At 39.4% G+C, this 16,640-nt stretch overlaps 1 protein-coding gene across 6 annotated transcripts in view; it reads right to left on the reverse strand.

Annotated features, from left to right (window-relative positions):
- The window catches only part of OSBPL2 (oxysterol binding protein like 2), a 53,610-nt gene continuing 36,970 nt past the window's right edge, over nucleotides 1-16,640 (reverse strand). For all 6 annotated transcript variants that reach the window (XM_044985470.1, XM_044985474.1, XM_044985476.1 and 3 more), the window contains 7 exons: nucleotides 15,177-15,284; nucleotides 14,187-14,276; nucleotides 13,373-13,496; nucleotides 9,587-9,706; nucleotides 8,315-8,438; nucleotides 7,526-7,616; nucleotides 1-4,474 (listed from right to left, as the gene is read on the reverse strand). In XM_044985470.1, coding sequence (XP_044841405.1) covers nucleotides 4,372-4,474; nucleotides 7,526-7,616; nucleotides 8,315-8,438; nucleotides 9,587-9,706; nucleotides 13,373-13,496; nucleotides 14,187-14,276; nucleotides 15,177-15,284 — 760 coding nt within the window. In that variant the 3' untranslated portion in view covers nucleotides 1-4,371. The remainder of the gene's footprint in view (nucleotides 4,475-7,525; nucleotides 7,617-8,314; nucleotides 8,439-9,586; nucleotides 9,707-13,372; nucleotides 13,497-14,186; nucleotides 14,277-15,176; nucleotides 15,285-16,640) is intronic.

Raw genomic sequence — 16,640 nt, forward strand, 5'->3', positions numbered from 1 at the left:
TCTTCTTCAAAATGACCTTTATTCAGATTTACAGTTTAACATTTATGTCCACAAATCTGTACAGACTTATCTGAAAAGCTAAATATGATTGATTGTTATAGATGGGTACTGACTTGTTAAATATTATAAAAATAAATCCATTTCACTAAATCATTTTTATTATTTGATATTTTCATGCAACATGGATAAGGCAAACACAGTGTGTAAATATTTAATCAATAGAAATACAGCAACTGAGTAAGGCAAAAGAAAAGCAGCTCCATAAAAGTATAATCAAAGTGGACTGGAATTCTGGGTATAAGCACGTTTTAATTTTTTCATGCTACAAAACATACCAAAAATGAATATTCTATGATAGACCCATTTAGATTTACATAAATTTAAATATTGCTTTATTATACAATGGACCCAAACTACAGGTGTGTTTTCAGAGAGGCAAAGTTACAGTATATTATCAAATTATGTAGTGTTAAAGCATGTTTAGTGTGTGGACTATTTTTAACATTAAGATACATTGAGTACACTGAACATGAGAGATAAGGACTACATTTATGAAGAAATACATCAGGCATATGTACTGTACAGATGGTTACAGATACAAACCATTTTATCACAGACTATTAGTATTTAAAAATTAGTGATCCGAAGTCTTTTATAACCATTTTAGGATTTAGGAAAAATCCTTGAAAAGTAAAACAAAACAAGACTGCAAAGTGTTGAAGAAAATATACCTTTCAGCCATCACCTCTTAATTTATTGAGAATTTTAAACTGTGTTCAAATGGGACACCATTGCTAATAATTTCGGTGGTTTTTCTACTTACTTTGGAATATAATTCCCCTCCCTATATAATCTGGGCCCCAGGAATTACAGAGGTCCAATATCCCAAACAGTTGTCACATATCTACAGTATGGTGTATCCTCAAAATGACCATGCTAGATGCTATGCACTGGCTATAAACTTAAGAGTTTCACTTGTGTTGGAATTTAAAATTTTACCAAAAGATTAATTTACCTTTTTCGGAGAGTTCCATACTGTCCCCTCCACTTAGTGTTTACTTGTTTTAAAAAACCCAATGGTGGGACCTCCATTGTGGGGAACAACATTCAAAACATATCTGACAGACCCACATCCTTTTTTAGGGGGTTGGGGGGAAGGAATCCTGTTTGAGTTTCCAAAAAAAAATGTTTAAATAACTAATTTGTTCTTTTTCAGATCATTTCTTCCTACAGTCATTTTCAGTATATTTGTGATACCTACATTTTCGACATCTATGTTTTTCCTAGCAACAGCCTGATGTCAAAGAATTGAGTCCACTGCATGTTCAAACAGACAAAAAGCTGTGTTTGTAGGGATGAAAGTTCTAATTCAAATCATATGTCTCCATAAGTATCAACGTAGATACAAAGGAAAATGATCAGTCGAGATAATTTATAACTTTTCTTCCCCACAAAAATAGTTGCTCTATTGAGAAAGTCACACTTCAAACATCTTTTACACCATGTATAGGCCTGAAGTGTGTTTAATCTATTGTAGTTTCCTTTAAAAAAAAAATCTATGTAGATGTATGAACACATATCAACATACAGTTATTTTACATACAGTCAGTGTTTAATCAAGTTATAAAAGTGACATTCTTTCAAAAAGGTGCAAAGTTTAGTTAATGTTTTTTAAGAAGTAAAACTACATAGGTGAGTTTTTCATTTAAAGAGCTATTAATGTTTTTCACTGAGACACAAATAATCAAAATATAACATTAGGTATCAGGTGGCCAGTGAAATGTACGCTAACCATCAGTAGTGAGGAAGCATTTTGTAAATACTTTGGATACAGCCTTAATAAGCTAACAAAGAACAAACAAAGATGGAATTCACTTGGGATTTTTAGGAAAATTAACATGCCATGGGGGGGGAAAAATAGAAGTTGTTGGACTTTGATTTAGAATTAGGAAAAATGCCAAAGTAACAGATCTATGCAATGTGGGTAATAGTAGTGGGTGACATTTTTCTTGAGTTTATTTTATAAAGACTGATACAATACAGTTTGGATTAAGTGTGCCTCTATAGCCTTTTTCAAATAAAAAACTGATTTTTGCATAATGGAAATATTTTTAGACCTACTGAACTTAAGCTGTGATTCAGAATTAAAAGATTTCCCACCTGTACATCTTATTTATAAATAGGATTTTTAAAAATCAATCATATTACTATAGCATTTTTTCATTCTGGTGACTTTCTATTTATATGTATGTGCATTAAAGCAGCACTGTAACAATGAACAAACTTAAGTATTTAGCTTAAACAAGTTTTATTCATGAAACATTACAAAAATGGCTTAAAACTTGAATCCCTTCACTGTTTTCACTGATAGCTGAGTACAGTGCTCCTTATGTTAACATCTACTTGCAAGAAAATTGAAGGGGCTTAAAGTATGTGAAATATTAATCTTTTAGGTTTAATTTTACAAAAAAGCTGCTCGGAAGTAGTTTAAGTTGTCCATATGCATTAGTTATGCCTTATAAAAAATCAGAATTGCCAATGTACCTAAATCAGGAGTGAATATTTTTTTCTCTAGCACACCAATATAAACAATATCATCAAGACTAGCCTGCATGTCCAAGAGACTTCAAGGTCAACAAAGTTGATTGCTGACAACAGGATACAGTGACATGAATTTATTTCAGAGTTGTGCCTTAATTGCTTTGAACCTTCACAGCTTACCTTCTTCACTGGAAAAATGAACAAAATGCAACAAATATCAAATATCTCCCATCTTTGGGTGCATAATTTCACATAAAAAATATGTTTCTCTTGGATTCTGTTTATTTTTCATTTTTCTTCTAGCTGGTAATGCACTTCAAAACCTAGTCTTTGGATGACGTCACAAGTACACATCCTCAAATGCATTTGGAAATCAGACTGATTCTTTCATGAATACTCAAAGAAATGCTGGTGTTTAATATCAGCAATCTCTGAATGACTGTAAACTTACCAGCAACACTGCCAGTTTCTATTGGTTACTAAATTGAGAGCTTTCATAAAAGAATGAGCAACTATTAAAACTGGTTTAATTTCTAAACCTAATTGTTTAAGCCCCCTCCCATTCTCAGAAATGTACCACTTTAACAATTAACTCCATACATTTATAGATATCGTCAACTGATTTGCAGAGCAAATCGTTCCAACATTTATATGCCAACAAAAATAAATCTATTTTCTATGACTGCAAGTGGTTACAGAGATTATATCTAATACCAGTTTTAAAATAACTTTAGTTAACACCACTTAGCTTTAAACGGATTGGGTTTTTGTTGTTGTTGTTTTTAAGAACATACAACCAGATGTTACCAGTAATGCTTCAGAACATGCACAAAAACCAAAATAAAACTAAAAACAAATAAGACCATCTGTGGATATATACTGAGTGCTTCCAAAGAAAAGTCAGTCTAGAAGCATAAACAGTGCCTAAGCTGCTTAAAGTAGTGCTGGAGACCCAAGCCTCCTAGTGGTAGCAAGCAATATCCAATATCTTTATCTTACGCTGTAACCACAACTTCTATGTTTCTACAAATCTCTCTGAAGCTTTCTGTATTTTAAGAGTAACATTTTAATTTTAAAAAGCAGATGTTTTTTAATGCACCCTTCCCATCCCCCAACACACAAGGTTTTATGTACTTGTTATCATAGGTATATAGTTTAAGTAATGCTCACAGAGCCCAAAGACACAGACAATTCAGAGTAGCAGTTTTTCAAACTGCAGTAAGCCTAACATTCTGTGTTTTGTGGTTTTTTTCAAGCCTTTGAATTACTGAATTGTACTGAGATAGACCCGGAGCTCCAATCTCTTCAGCTCTGCTTACCATTTGAAAACGTCACATACATCTCTTCACAGGGAATGCTGACTCTGCTCGATTTGATCATGTTTGTACCATACTAATTTACCATTGTTCCAAGTTCTGGATAGTTAGATTCTTTAATGCTGTACTGAGTGAAGTAACAAGGATATCACTGCTATTTTTTCCTCAGTTATAGAATTAAAAGGGTGCTGTAAACTCTATTGGCTACAGCATACCTTTGACCAAAAATTTAAAAAAAAAAAAAAAAAAAGAGAAATAAGACAACCGAAGTCCCTTTTAAAACTTAGTGAAAACGATGATTTCAGATGAAAGCTTTATGGAAAGGATGTAATAGCATTTAAATATTTGGCCATCAAAATTAATGACATATCCTTGATTGGTGAATGATACAATTTTCATTAAAATTTACTTTAGAAAAGCTGTTTTTTGCTATTAACAAAGCCAGAATAACTGGCGTAGATTGAAATTTAACAACTAGATGTCCAGATGAGATGGAGTGATGGGTTCAGAGATTTCAATATATATCTGGACAGTCTGAGAAATTTCTGTCAAAGTATCCGCCTGAATATAACCAGTCTGAAGTTCCAATGTATGGGTTATTGCCTTGATGAAACCATCTGTGAAAAGCAAATGAAGTGGGTAAGGAAACGTGTATTAAAGGGGAAACAATTTTTTGCTTCTTTTACAAACAAGTGTAAAAAGGACCTGAATTTCTCAATCTAACCTATTTTTTCCCATTAGATTTGGGGGGGGGGGAAATCTAGTTCTTAACTTATGTTTATCAAAGACCTTACTCCATTCTTCATAGAATCATAGAAGATTAGGGTTGGAAGGACCTCAGAAGGTCATCTAGTCCAACCCCCTGCTCAAAGCAGGACCAATCCCCAGACAGATTTTTATCCCAGTTCCCTAAATGGCCCCCTCAACGATTGAACTCACAACCCTGGGTTTAGCAGGCCAATGCTCAAACCACTGAGCTATCCCTCCCACCCTTTCTTCTTGACCTTATAGTCCTGGTTTTATGATTCCTGTCCCAGTTCATCAAAGGGAAAAATCTAATTCTTTATATTTTAAATTGCCAAGTCAGTTTTGGCATAAAATATTCTTCATCTTTTAACAGTGTTCACACAGAGGAAACACAGTTCTGTTCTGCATAGCTGCATTTTGTACAGCATATCAGTAGAACCTCAAGTTTAAGCTGTTCTGTGTATTAATTGGTAGCAATAGTTTAAATCAATTGTATGTTCTCTAGAACAGTGGTTCTCAACCTGTGGTGTGCAGAGCCCAGGGGTCCGCAGACTACGTCTAACGGGTCCACCAAAGGTTGTCGTTACCATAGAAGAGTGGTTTTCAACCTCTGATCCAAGATTTCCAAAGGGGTCCTGTAGTGGGGCAGCTGCCCCACTCCATGAGAAGAAGGGCTGGAACAGGCCAGAGAGGCTGTGCAGACCAGCAGCCAATCAGCAAAGGCCTGTGAAGAGCCAATCAGGGCAAAGAAAGAGGCAGCTAATCAGGGCCAGGCTATGCCCTATATAAAGGCTGCCTAGCAAAGGAGAGGGCAGTCTCTCCCTGACTAGCAAGGGAGGAGGACTGGCTCCTGAGGTAAGGAGGTAACACCTTGGACACAGCAGTGCTGGGCAGGCTCAGGGGAGCAGTGGAGAACTCCAGCCCATTACCTCCCAGGCTGTGGTCCCTGACTAGAAGGGCTGAGAAGGTGCAAGGGGCCTAAGGGGAAGCAGCCCAGGGAAGATAATCAGACAAGAGGGGAGAGAAGGATGGCAGAGAGGCTGTTGCTAGAGGGTCCCTGGGTTGGGACCCAGAGTAGCGGGTGGGCCTGGGTCCCCCCATTCCCCACTTGCACTGCACCTGGCCACAGAGTAGTGTGGCCGAGACAGACTGCAACTTGCCCTGAGGTGAGGGGCTAGACTTTGGGGTTGTGGTTGGCCGTTGAGGCAGGTGCAAGTCAAAAGACTGTCATTTTACCACCCCCTACACGCACACCCCCGGAAGGGGGTGAGAATGGAGTAGTGGGTGCTGCCAGAGGGCAGTGTCTTGAAGCAGACACCGCTGAGTGGGGAGCAAGGCGGTTCCTAAATCAGCAGAGCAGACAACAGGCGAGACTCCACTTGCAAAGGGTGCTCCATAGTTGACAAGAGCTAATTCCCGGAGCAACCAGCAGGAGGTGCCAGCAGTGGTGAGTCCTGACCCCGTTACAGGTCCCCACTGCCATTTGAAATTTTTTAGGGGTCTGCAAATTGAACAGAGGTTGAAAACCACTGCTCTAGAAGAGATTTTCAAAGGTATGAATGGGAATTAGGCACCATTTCCCACTGAGTTTCAATGGGAGTTGGGTGCTTAACTGCTCTTTCTGCCTTTGAGAATCTCCTCCTGTTGCTTCAGAATTTAATTTTATCTGCTTACTACAAAAAAAAGTGCAAGAATAGCCTGGTTTCTTTTTCCGATGGGCCTGTAAGGCAAGATTTTGAATCAGACCAATATAACAACAGATGCACTGTATTTCAAGATACTTCTATTTTTTGTTGTAATTTTTAACAAGTATTTCTTTACTGAACAAGAAAAAGGTGGTGCTGCACTATCCAATAGTTAGGTAAATCATTTTCCGATCTGAAAAGTAATACCTTTCCACAACTAAGACTTGATTGTGGGTTAACAGTAGGAAAAGTAAATACCACCCAAATCTTTCAGTGCTTATGCCGGTTACTACACTAAAACATGCCTAAATAGTAATCATCATAATCCAAATGTTCCTTTTCTTCCTTACACAGATGTATTCTTAACCTTTGTTATAAGCTTCTTTTCTGTGGCCAGATAAAATCTTGATTCTTTTTCAATTAAATATTTTCTAGTGGTTTTTGTTTACTATTTAAAATGTAACTGAAGTGTTTATGTATTACAAGGACATTAACAGAGTGAATTGGTGAGTGGGAGCCAGGAGATCTCCATTCTGTTCCCAAGAATGCATCAGAGTCACCATGTGACCTTCAGCAAGTTACTTCACCTCTCTGAGCCCTACTTACCCCACCTTTGTAAAGAACTTTAAAGTTACCTAGGGATGAAAACTGCTTTAGAATTTTAAAGTATTGTATTAGTATTTTTTGGCATTTGGTTATTTTAGGAGATAGCCATTTGGGTTACATGTTCTTTACAGCAATTTGTTTCCCAGTAACAATCTGCACCATTGGGTGATGTGTGTTGGACACCATTTGGTTGGCCCCGTCTATCCTTGGGATGGCTGCTTTTTTTTTTTTTTTTTTTTTTGGTGCTGGCAGTACTACTCAGGGAAATATCCACTGAACACCACCTTCCACAAGAATCTCCCTCTCTTAAAACAACTACTTTGGGATATTCCCACGGTTTTCTTTGTCCTGTAGTAAAAAGGCCAACCCCAGTAGGCAAAAGACTTTGGCACTCCCTTGGTGTGCTTGTGACAAGTTTCTGCCTCAATTTATTTACAGCAGTATGGGTACTTTGGGATGAAATCTACAATTTTGACTTCATATTGCATTTTTCAAATGCCCTTTCCCCACAAGGGCTTTAAGCGACACTATAAATTTTTCTGTAGTGCAAAGAGGAATCAAACAGTAAAACCAACCCATTCGCTAACCTTAACTACATGCCCAACTTTCTTCCCCTCCTCTAATAGTTACCTTGTCCTCCATTCCACTTCATCTTTTGCACGTTCTTTACGAGCGGCTCTTTGTTTCTCTTCTAGTCTCTCTTTTTCTTTGCTAGCCAGGTCTAACAAACATTTAAATAGGAACCGGTTACATTGCAAAATAAAGACAAAAAGAACAAAACATGGGAAAGGCTGGAGAGAAATAAAATTGAATTCACTGTAAGCACAGGAAAGCATTTGTTGTTCACATTCTCTTTAAACCAAAACAGTCACCTCTGACCCCTTCTAGGCAGCAGCACATCAGAGGAGTGGATGATCCAAACAAACATACTGGGAAACCTAAACTTGGTATTTCATTTGTCAGAAACACTGTACTAGATGGGGACTCAAACTGGATACAGTCAGAAGCAGTACATGATGCATTCTTGTTATTCCACCCTACATATTTTTCCAAGCAAACTCCAGGGCAACAGAGAAACTTTCTGACCAGTTTCCCAGTATATGCTTCCAATTGTGCTGTAACACAGGATATCTGTATTCAGAATCTACCTGGGCCTCTTACACTGCCAGACTCTGCTGGCAAGAACAGTCATGTACACTGTTCTGGAGGGAGTAACATTCATGATCGATCACACTGTGGAGATAAAAACAAAGTTACCCTGGAAATACAATTATCGCCCAGAATTAAGAGGTGGGTAAAAACCTTAGGACAGCCACCTCACCCCAAACCAGTTCTCTTCCATCTTCCCTAAGGTCAGGGAGTGGAGGGGTGTAAAGAGACAGAATTAACAAATACCCAATCTCTAGCAAATACACATACCCAGCTCTCCATTTTCCATGCCTCTGATATCTGGACGTAGACGACAATCAGTGGGAGCTAAAACTTCTTCCATGCCCGTTTCCAGCTCATTGAGACTCACAGCAAAACTGGTGAAATTGTACATCTTAAGACAGAATAAATATAATACATATATAGTAAAGTTTGGGTTTTTTAAAATCACAGTAATTTGATTCCCTTTCCCGGGCTGTCATAATGGGATTTTCAAAAGCACTTATTGAACCAAATCTGCTCTCACTGACTGTAGTAAGAGCAGGGTTGGCTAATGCTGAGCACTTTTGAAAATACCACCTTTAATTGTGCTGTGGACTCAGGCAAATAAAAACATGATACTGCAGTGATTGAAGAGTCCTTGCTACAGAGGATCAAGAAAGCTTGTTGCTCCTAGGTTCTCTGATTCTGAGCTGTCTCAAGGTTATCGTTTTTATCATTTATTGAAAAGGACACACAAAACAGACACACTCTCTAAAAGAAACTTGCCTATTTTCCCCTCATATCAAAGGATGATTTTCTGGGTGTTTTTCAAGTCTACCTATAAGTAGGGCCCTACCAAATTCACAGCCATGAAAAACGTGTCACAGGCCATGAAATCTGGTCTTTCGTATGCTTTTACCCTATACTACAGGGTTTTCACAGGGGAGACCAGTGTTTCTCAAATTGGGAGTCCTGGCCCAAAAAGGAATTGCAGGGAGGGTCACAATTATTTTAGGGGGGCCGTGGCATTGCCACCCTCACTTCTGCGCTGCCTTCAGAGCTGGGTGGCCAGAGTGGCAGCTGCTGGCCAGGCGCCCAGCTCTGAAGGCAGCACCCCGCCAGCAGCAGTGCAGAAGTAAGGGTGGCAATACCATACCATGCCACCCCTATTTCAGCGCTGCTGCCTTCAGATCTAAGCAGCCAGAGAGTGGCGGCTGCTGCTGACTGAGGGCCCAGCTTTGCAGGCAGCAGCGCAAAAAAGAGTAACAGTACCGCAACCCTCCCTACTAACCTTACAATCCCCCTCCCCACAACTCCTTTTTGGGTCAGGATTCCTACAGTTACAACACCGTCAAATTTCAGGTTTAAATAGCTGAAATCATGAAACTTCAGATTTTTAAAATCCTTTGACTGTGAAATTAACCATAACGGACCGTGAATTGGGTAGGGCCCTACCCATAAGAATATCATGTACCTAAGATGAGTTACCCTTGTCCATTACGATAATGTTCTTGGAAAAGCCACCATGACCAGAGAGTTCTAATTTATTGAACTAGTCACCTGTGATGAGTTTGGTGGTCTAGAATTTATTCTCCAAAGCAGCTTACTGCCTGGTATGACTTGCACAGTCTCTTGGATCTCTGGCATATCATCGGCCTCATCGTTCCCAGCCTCTTCGCTCTGAAACGAAAACACAATAATTGATAGTGGAATAGAGAAAAATTACATACAGCTCTTCTGCCTCGCGTTCTCTGGAGAGGACATTAGAAATTCTATCAAATTCAAGACCTTCCATTATCTCACCCCACCTGTATCTCTGCTCTCCTTTCCTCTTCCTCCTCATTTATGCTTTTCTTCATCCTCCATACTGCCCCTTCATCTCCTCCTACTCTCAACTTCATGCCTTCTTCCACGCTACCTACTATGCTTGGAACAGCACCTATTTTCTATCTAGCAAAAGCACCTTCTGTTATCAGCATTCGTGTCTTTTCTTTCTTGTTTACTTCACCCTCCCTTTTCTCGACCCATATCCCATTTTTCCTGTCTTCGATTATTAGCTCTTCTGCTGTGGTAATGCATCCATCCCTATATCCACACTACACACCACTTTCGACAGCGTGTGGGGTATGTGTAGCTACAGGTCACAGTGAAAAGCCAGCTGCCTTCACACCACAATGTGTAGCTACATGTGTCAGTGAAAGGCTCTAGCGCAGGTTGGTGGGGGGAGGGAAGGAGGCAGCAGAGAAAAGCTTCAGCAGCTACGAACTTCCAGAACCTTTCACTGCAGTGAGGAAAACTCTGGCAGCAAGGAGGCAGCAGCTGCCACAGTTCTTCCCTGCTGTGGGGAAAGGCTCCATCAGCAGGGCATTGGCAGAGCCCTTCCTCGCACAAGAGCCTTTCCTGCAGCAGGGAAAGGCTCCAGCAGCAGGGAGGCAGGAGGACACTAAAAACAGCAGTGTAGACAGGAAGGCATGGCCTGGGTGAAGAGAGAGCCATGTAGGACATGGGTCCTAGAGAGCCATGTTGTACTTGGGTACAAATCCACACCCTCAGGCACGTTTGTACTCTATTTACCTAAGCCAGGCTTCACCATCTACACTGCTATTTAAACCCATGCAGGGAGGCTGCGTACATACTCTCCTGTGCAGTGTAGACATAGCCTTACGCTGTTATGTAAAGTGGTGCATACAGAGGGAGCACTAGGTAAGCAATAAATCGTAAGACATCTGTACTCCTGAGGCTTGTGTAGTCATATACCAGATTCTGAGGGTTGGTGAGCAAGGTGATATGCTAACGTTCCTTATGCCTCAATGAAGCACACCAAGCACATAATTTCAAGAGTCCAATATTTTAGACCCTCTGACTGCTTCTTTCTTTACCTAAATCAATCTAAAACAAGCCATCATTTTACACCAGGACTCATGCCTAATACAGTGCAACGCTGGTTCTTTCTGTCATCTTTGCTGGCTGCCTAGAGGTCATTAAAGATTTCATGATGCTTTAAAAAAAAATTGAGAACTTTTCCAGGATTCTAACCAACATTCCCACTCTCCATACAAGTAAGACAGGTACTGTTGAGGTGCATATAGCTGTTGCATTTGCCTACACAGCCACTGCTCTACCAGTATAAAACTGATTGTAAGAGATGATGGGACTTCTTCAATCTACAAAGAGGTGGTAAAAAAATTAATACCTTATTCCAACAGAATTAAGGAACCTAATTTCAGATATTCTAGGAACAAAATTTAACAGTTCCTCTCAGGACGAGATTAGAAAGATTGAAAAAGAACCAGGCTTCGTGAAGTGTAAAATGCAGTGGAAAACAAAATGTTCTTAGTCTAAAGTGAAGCTGGCCCATCAGTTTTTCAATCGTTAAAACACAGGGTGTATTATATATGCTGCTTGTGCATAACCCCTACCATATCCGGTAGCTCGATAGCTCCCTAAACAGAAGGCATAAAACCCAACAGTGATGATCCTTAAAAGGATCCTTTCCTTTGGAGAAGGTGACATTGCATGGAATTTTGTTTCATTACCATAAAGAATGTTTTAATTTTTTGAAAAGCAAGAGTAAAATACAGAAAGACAGGCTGTTTCCTCTTTCCTTTGTCCAGATATTTTATTTTTTTCCATTTAGAATTGGAAATGGTATGATTGCAGGTTCCGGGAAACCACCAATCAGACAGACCTCATCCACTGGCCAAATTGTAATTAAAATACTCTACTGCCTTATAACATGAGAGAGGGGGTAAGTTTGTACTGTCAGAGGTAGTGCCATTATTTCAATATCAAACACTAAAGACATTCAGGAATGGTATTATAAATTTTCACCCATTTAAAAATTTACCTATATGGAGCTATACCTATCTCATAGAACTGGAAGGGACCCCAAAAGGTCATTGAGTCCAGCATCCTGCCTTCACTAGCAGGACCAAGTACTGATTTTGCCCCAAGTGACCCCTTCAAAGACTGAACTCACAACCCTGGGTTTAGCAGACCAATGCTCAAACCACTGAACTATCCCTCCCCCCCCAACTGTATGCAAGTCTCACAAGCCACCAGCAACAGTCAACCAAAAACTTACAGCCAAGAAAAATCTGGCTACAAAAATGTAAGATTGCAGCACTGCATCTTTCACACAGTACAAATGAAATTCACACTCCCAGGGTGACATCTGAATAAATCGGCTTTGCAATCTGCAGTGAGGAAATATTCTTCCTCCCAAATCTGAAAACAGGATGTGTGCAACTTAACCACAATCTCTGCCACCACCATCTTTCAGCTATAGATGTAGCTCATCCAGTGTGACCGTGCCCCAGATACTGTCTGTATCCAGTAGATTTATACAAGTCATGGATCATTGGGTCACCCCCCACCCCGCCACCGCACACCACCACCACATCATTCCTCCCCTGGCCCACCTTCAACCCTGCACTCTGAACTCTCACTTCTTGCCACCAGTCCCCTCTATAGCGGAATCACTGTGAATTGGGCCTTCCAGAGCTAAATTGCAGAGAGGTCAAAAGGATTTCATCCCTGAGAGATAATAATTACCTGAAAAATAATAATGACCTCAATAGGGAAGTCCAGTGCATTGACAACCTAGCTGAAAATGTCACACTATTAAAAAACAAACAAGAAATTGTGTCTATCTAGATGACGTACATGTATTTAATCCAGTAATGTGTCGTTTGGTTTGATATGCTTCAGTTTGTGTAATAGATGGTATTCTGAATTCAAATCAAGCTCAAGCTTACTTTTCAAGATTCCTCTCTAAAAAAAAAATCCTTGTGAATGCTTTCCATTGGCTTCCTGTTGGGCAACTCCCCTTCTAAATGCAACTTCTTCAGAAAGGGAAGACGAATTTGATTCTTTAAAAACCTTATAGCCCTCATTTTTAAGCTCTTCTCCGCAACATGAACCCTAAAGGCTCAAAACACAGAAGGGAAATAAAAAGCCAAACTTTTAAAATCTCACATGATTTTTCATGCAGATTTTTAAATGCTTGAGGTTGGCAATACTGCCATCTTCCTTACTAGCACAGTAAGATGTAACTCAATCTCAACATCACCAAATATCAACCCCAATCTCCATGACCAATCCCTGTGAGATGCTGAATGCCCTCAACTTTCACTGAAGTCAATGGGAGTTCAGAGCACTCATTACTTCCTGGTATCAGGGCCCTAGTTATGAAAAATATCCACCATTATGGCTATCCGTTCACCACAACCACATAAACTGATGTTCTTCTAACAAGAAATTTGTGCTTTTCTGAAGATACTTCCTTCAAATGGGGGACATATAGCAACACCAGCTCTCTCCTGAACAATTATACTAAAACCTTACCGGCTTCATTTTCTTCTGGTCACCACCTCTTTTTTCATTCTTTTTAGAAGTATCATATGTGGCAGGACTGACACACCACAAGCATTCTGTCCATTTGCCATAGATCACAGAGAGCTTCTTCTTGCTATTTATAGAGGAAAGGAGATTTATTTTTGCTGCCCAATTTCTATAACTTCTAAACTAAATTAAAATCAGCATGATTTAATCCAGATTATATTCAGGTTTTCCTGTTCCTTTCCCGCCCCCCTGATTACTACACATTTCTGGGAAGCCATTTATCAGAACATAAATGTAAAGATGAACATTTCAGTTTATCCCAACATTTATGGTATTCAGTCCTCTGCTATTTTCCATTAAACTGATTATAGAAGCAATAAAGCTGATATTTTGGTGTATAAAGACTAAGAGCTATATAACAGGTTGCGTTTGGGGATACAGCTGTTAGCATTTTTTGATAAATATTTTTAAATGAAGACTAGAAGTCCTAATACCTTAACTAAGGAAAGGACAGAGTCAGCAATTGTATTATTCTCTGTGTTTTCTCTGGATACGTCTCCTTTAAATCCAGATTGCTGCACTAAAGTCCAAGGTGCAAGTGGCATTAAAACTTTGCTAATAGTGACTGAAATGCTCACTCTAAAACCAGTAAGTGCCATGCTGACCCAGAAAATAGAAATGAACGAGAATGGGAGGAGTCTGTACCAATGTAAAAATTTAGCAGTCACGTTGAGCATGTGTCAGTCCAACAAGCAAGTGCTATAAAGAAAGTACTAGGTGCCCATATAGTAAAGACAGACAGAGACTTTCCACTTACTTTTTGTCCTGAACGTGACCCTCTACTCTGTGAAGCTCTTTCCCAAACAGTCCACATGGTTTAAAATTAAGGATACATTTATCTCCAGTACTGTAAAGGGAACAAGTGTACCATTTAGAAACCCAGCATCTAAACGTCTGAAGTGCGGTGTTCACCAATGTATTTACTTTACTAAAATGAAACTAACACTATTTAATGAAATCACTTAGACCTGTGTTTAATATTAGAAATCAGGTAGTAAAAGCCACTGGATTATTGGAAGTCTTTGTTACTCTTTTTTATTCTAAGACAGGCATAAGAGGTAATACTGAGAGCTTGTAAAAATCAAATGAAGACTTTAATGGGGATTTCTGCATAAAGTGTGCATATAAAACTCACTGGAGTCACTAGGAGTTAACAGGAAAAGGAATATAGGACTGTCCCCCTACCCAGGGTATTTCTTATTATATCACTATCAATACCTTTATGGTGAGCTAATCACATGAAGCTGACAAAGCTACTAAAAGGTAGCTCGCACTGTAAATGTGCACTCAAGTGCTACTGCCAAATTACGTTACAGCCAGACGTCAAGCCAGGATTCCTGGCCTAAATTCAGGAAACTGAAATAACTGTGCCCATTATTGACTAGTGTGATGGTGATTTATGATGTGTTGCACGTTACACATAATTCACTGCAGAGCCATTAAATGGCAATTCATTATCAACTGTGTGGGGTTTGAACCGGTGACCTGGAGTTGAAAGATTCTGTATCCCATCCAGACTTCTGCATAATCATGTGATATCACTGTTTTGATATTTGTTTCAAACACAAGAAACTACTTAACCAGTTCAGAAGAATAAATAATTTAGACAGTTTTCAGCAGATCAACAAGAGAGAACATTTTGGACCTACATGATCCATTACAAAGGGGAAGGCTTTTGGATCTGTGATTACTATTTATCAGTCTCTGTAATGGCCAATGCTCATAGCTTCATAATGAGTAATATTACCTGTGATTTACAATTTCTATTGTTCCATACTGTTCTATCCACAGTTTACCTATAATTATGTTATGTACACAACAGGTTGGGTTTGTCCACGTGTAAGCTTCATTATGTCTGTGAAAGAAGCCAGAAAAGTCAAGTCAGATGCCAGGAAACTAAATCCACTTCTTGAATTAAAGATAGAAGGTGAAACAGCATTAAACTCTAATTTGCCCTGAATCTTGTAGTGGGGTAGAACACTTAGTACCCCACTGAACAGTATCTACTTACCTTTATTTATTTATTTTTTTAAAGTATACAGACTTTCTTTGTAACCAAGGCAGTGTGTTCTATCTGAATCTCACTAGACGTTAATAAGTGATTTAAAAAAAAAAAAAGAGAGAGATTGAGAAAAAAAGAGGAAATTGCCTATGAAATCATCTACAAATGTGTGCCCTTTGATGCCCTGCTCTAGAGCTCATGTTATCAGTAGCAATCAAGACATTTTTAATATTTTAAGAGAATCTGATGCTCACAAGAGGGTTTTCACTGACAGCCCTAGACACGGAAGTCTATTCAGCCACAGGAAGCCGCACTGTAACCTTCCCCAAGTAACCCCACCACAGGCCACAGCCATGACCCAGAGAGACCACTCTGAAAGACAAGAAAGTAGTTCCCTCTTCATGACTATTTAATATGAACATCTCTGCTGAGGCTGCCATCAAGGATACTGGTCACGACCAGTTTTGATAGAGACATGGACACCTCTCCACTAGGAACTAGGCAGACCAACCCACTCAGATAGGTTTTCACACAAGCATGTGATGGTAAATGCTTTTGGGCCTAGTTTCAGAGGTGTGGAAGTTAACGGGCTCTGCAGGTGAAGAGTTACCAGTTGGGGCGGAGGGGAGGAGGGACGGGACACATCAGGCCCTTTATCTTAAATGAGTTCTGGTGGAATGAACTGGAAAAAAATGATTGCAATCTTTCCCCTTAAAAAAAAAAAAGCCCTAACATGTAGGGACCCTTGAAGCCTGCACCTGCTTTCACAGAAGTCAGTAGGAGTTTTGTCATTAGTCACTAGAGCTCATACCTCCCTGATTCTACAAGCTATGCAATTACTGACACCAGAAAAATAACCTTCTTGTGTAGGGTTTATACTTGAATAGAATGCCAGCTCATTATCTGAAGGGGGGGGGGGGGGGAGAAAGGATTTTTGTCACTGAGTCCATGACACTATTTTCAGTCTTTTTTTAAACTATGACCACAATCTAATTTAATCCTTAATTCAATCTTTCCACTTCATCCCTATTTTTTTTTTACTACGAGTTACTCTGAAGAAAAAAATCCCTCAGCTTAGTTTTGTATCAAACATGCTCTGTAGCACCAACTTTACAAAGACAGTGTTTGTTGACTCGAGTCCCCCCGCCCCCAAATATGTTTCTAAAAATGGTCAAACTGTTAATCTGTCAACAACTGGATTCCTATTTT

Source organism: Mauremys mutica, chromosome 13 (genome assembly GCF_020497125.1).
Source record: "Mauremys mutica isolate MM-2020 ecotype Southern chromosome 13, ASM2049712v1, whole genome shotgun sequence".
Lineage (NCBI taxonomy): Eukaryota > Metazoa > Chordata > Testudines > Geoemydidae > Mauremys > Mauremys mutica.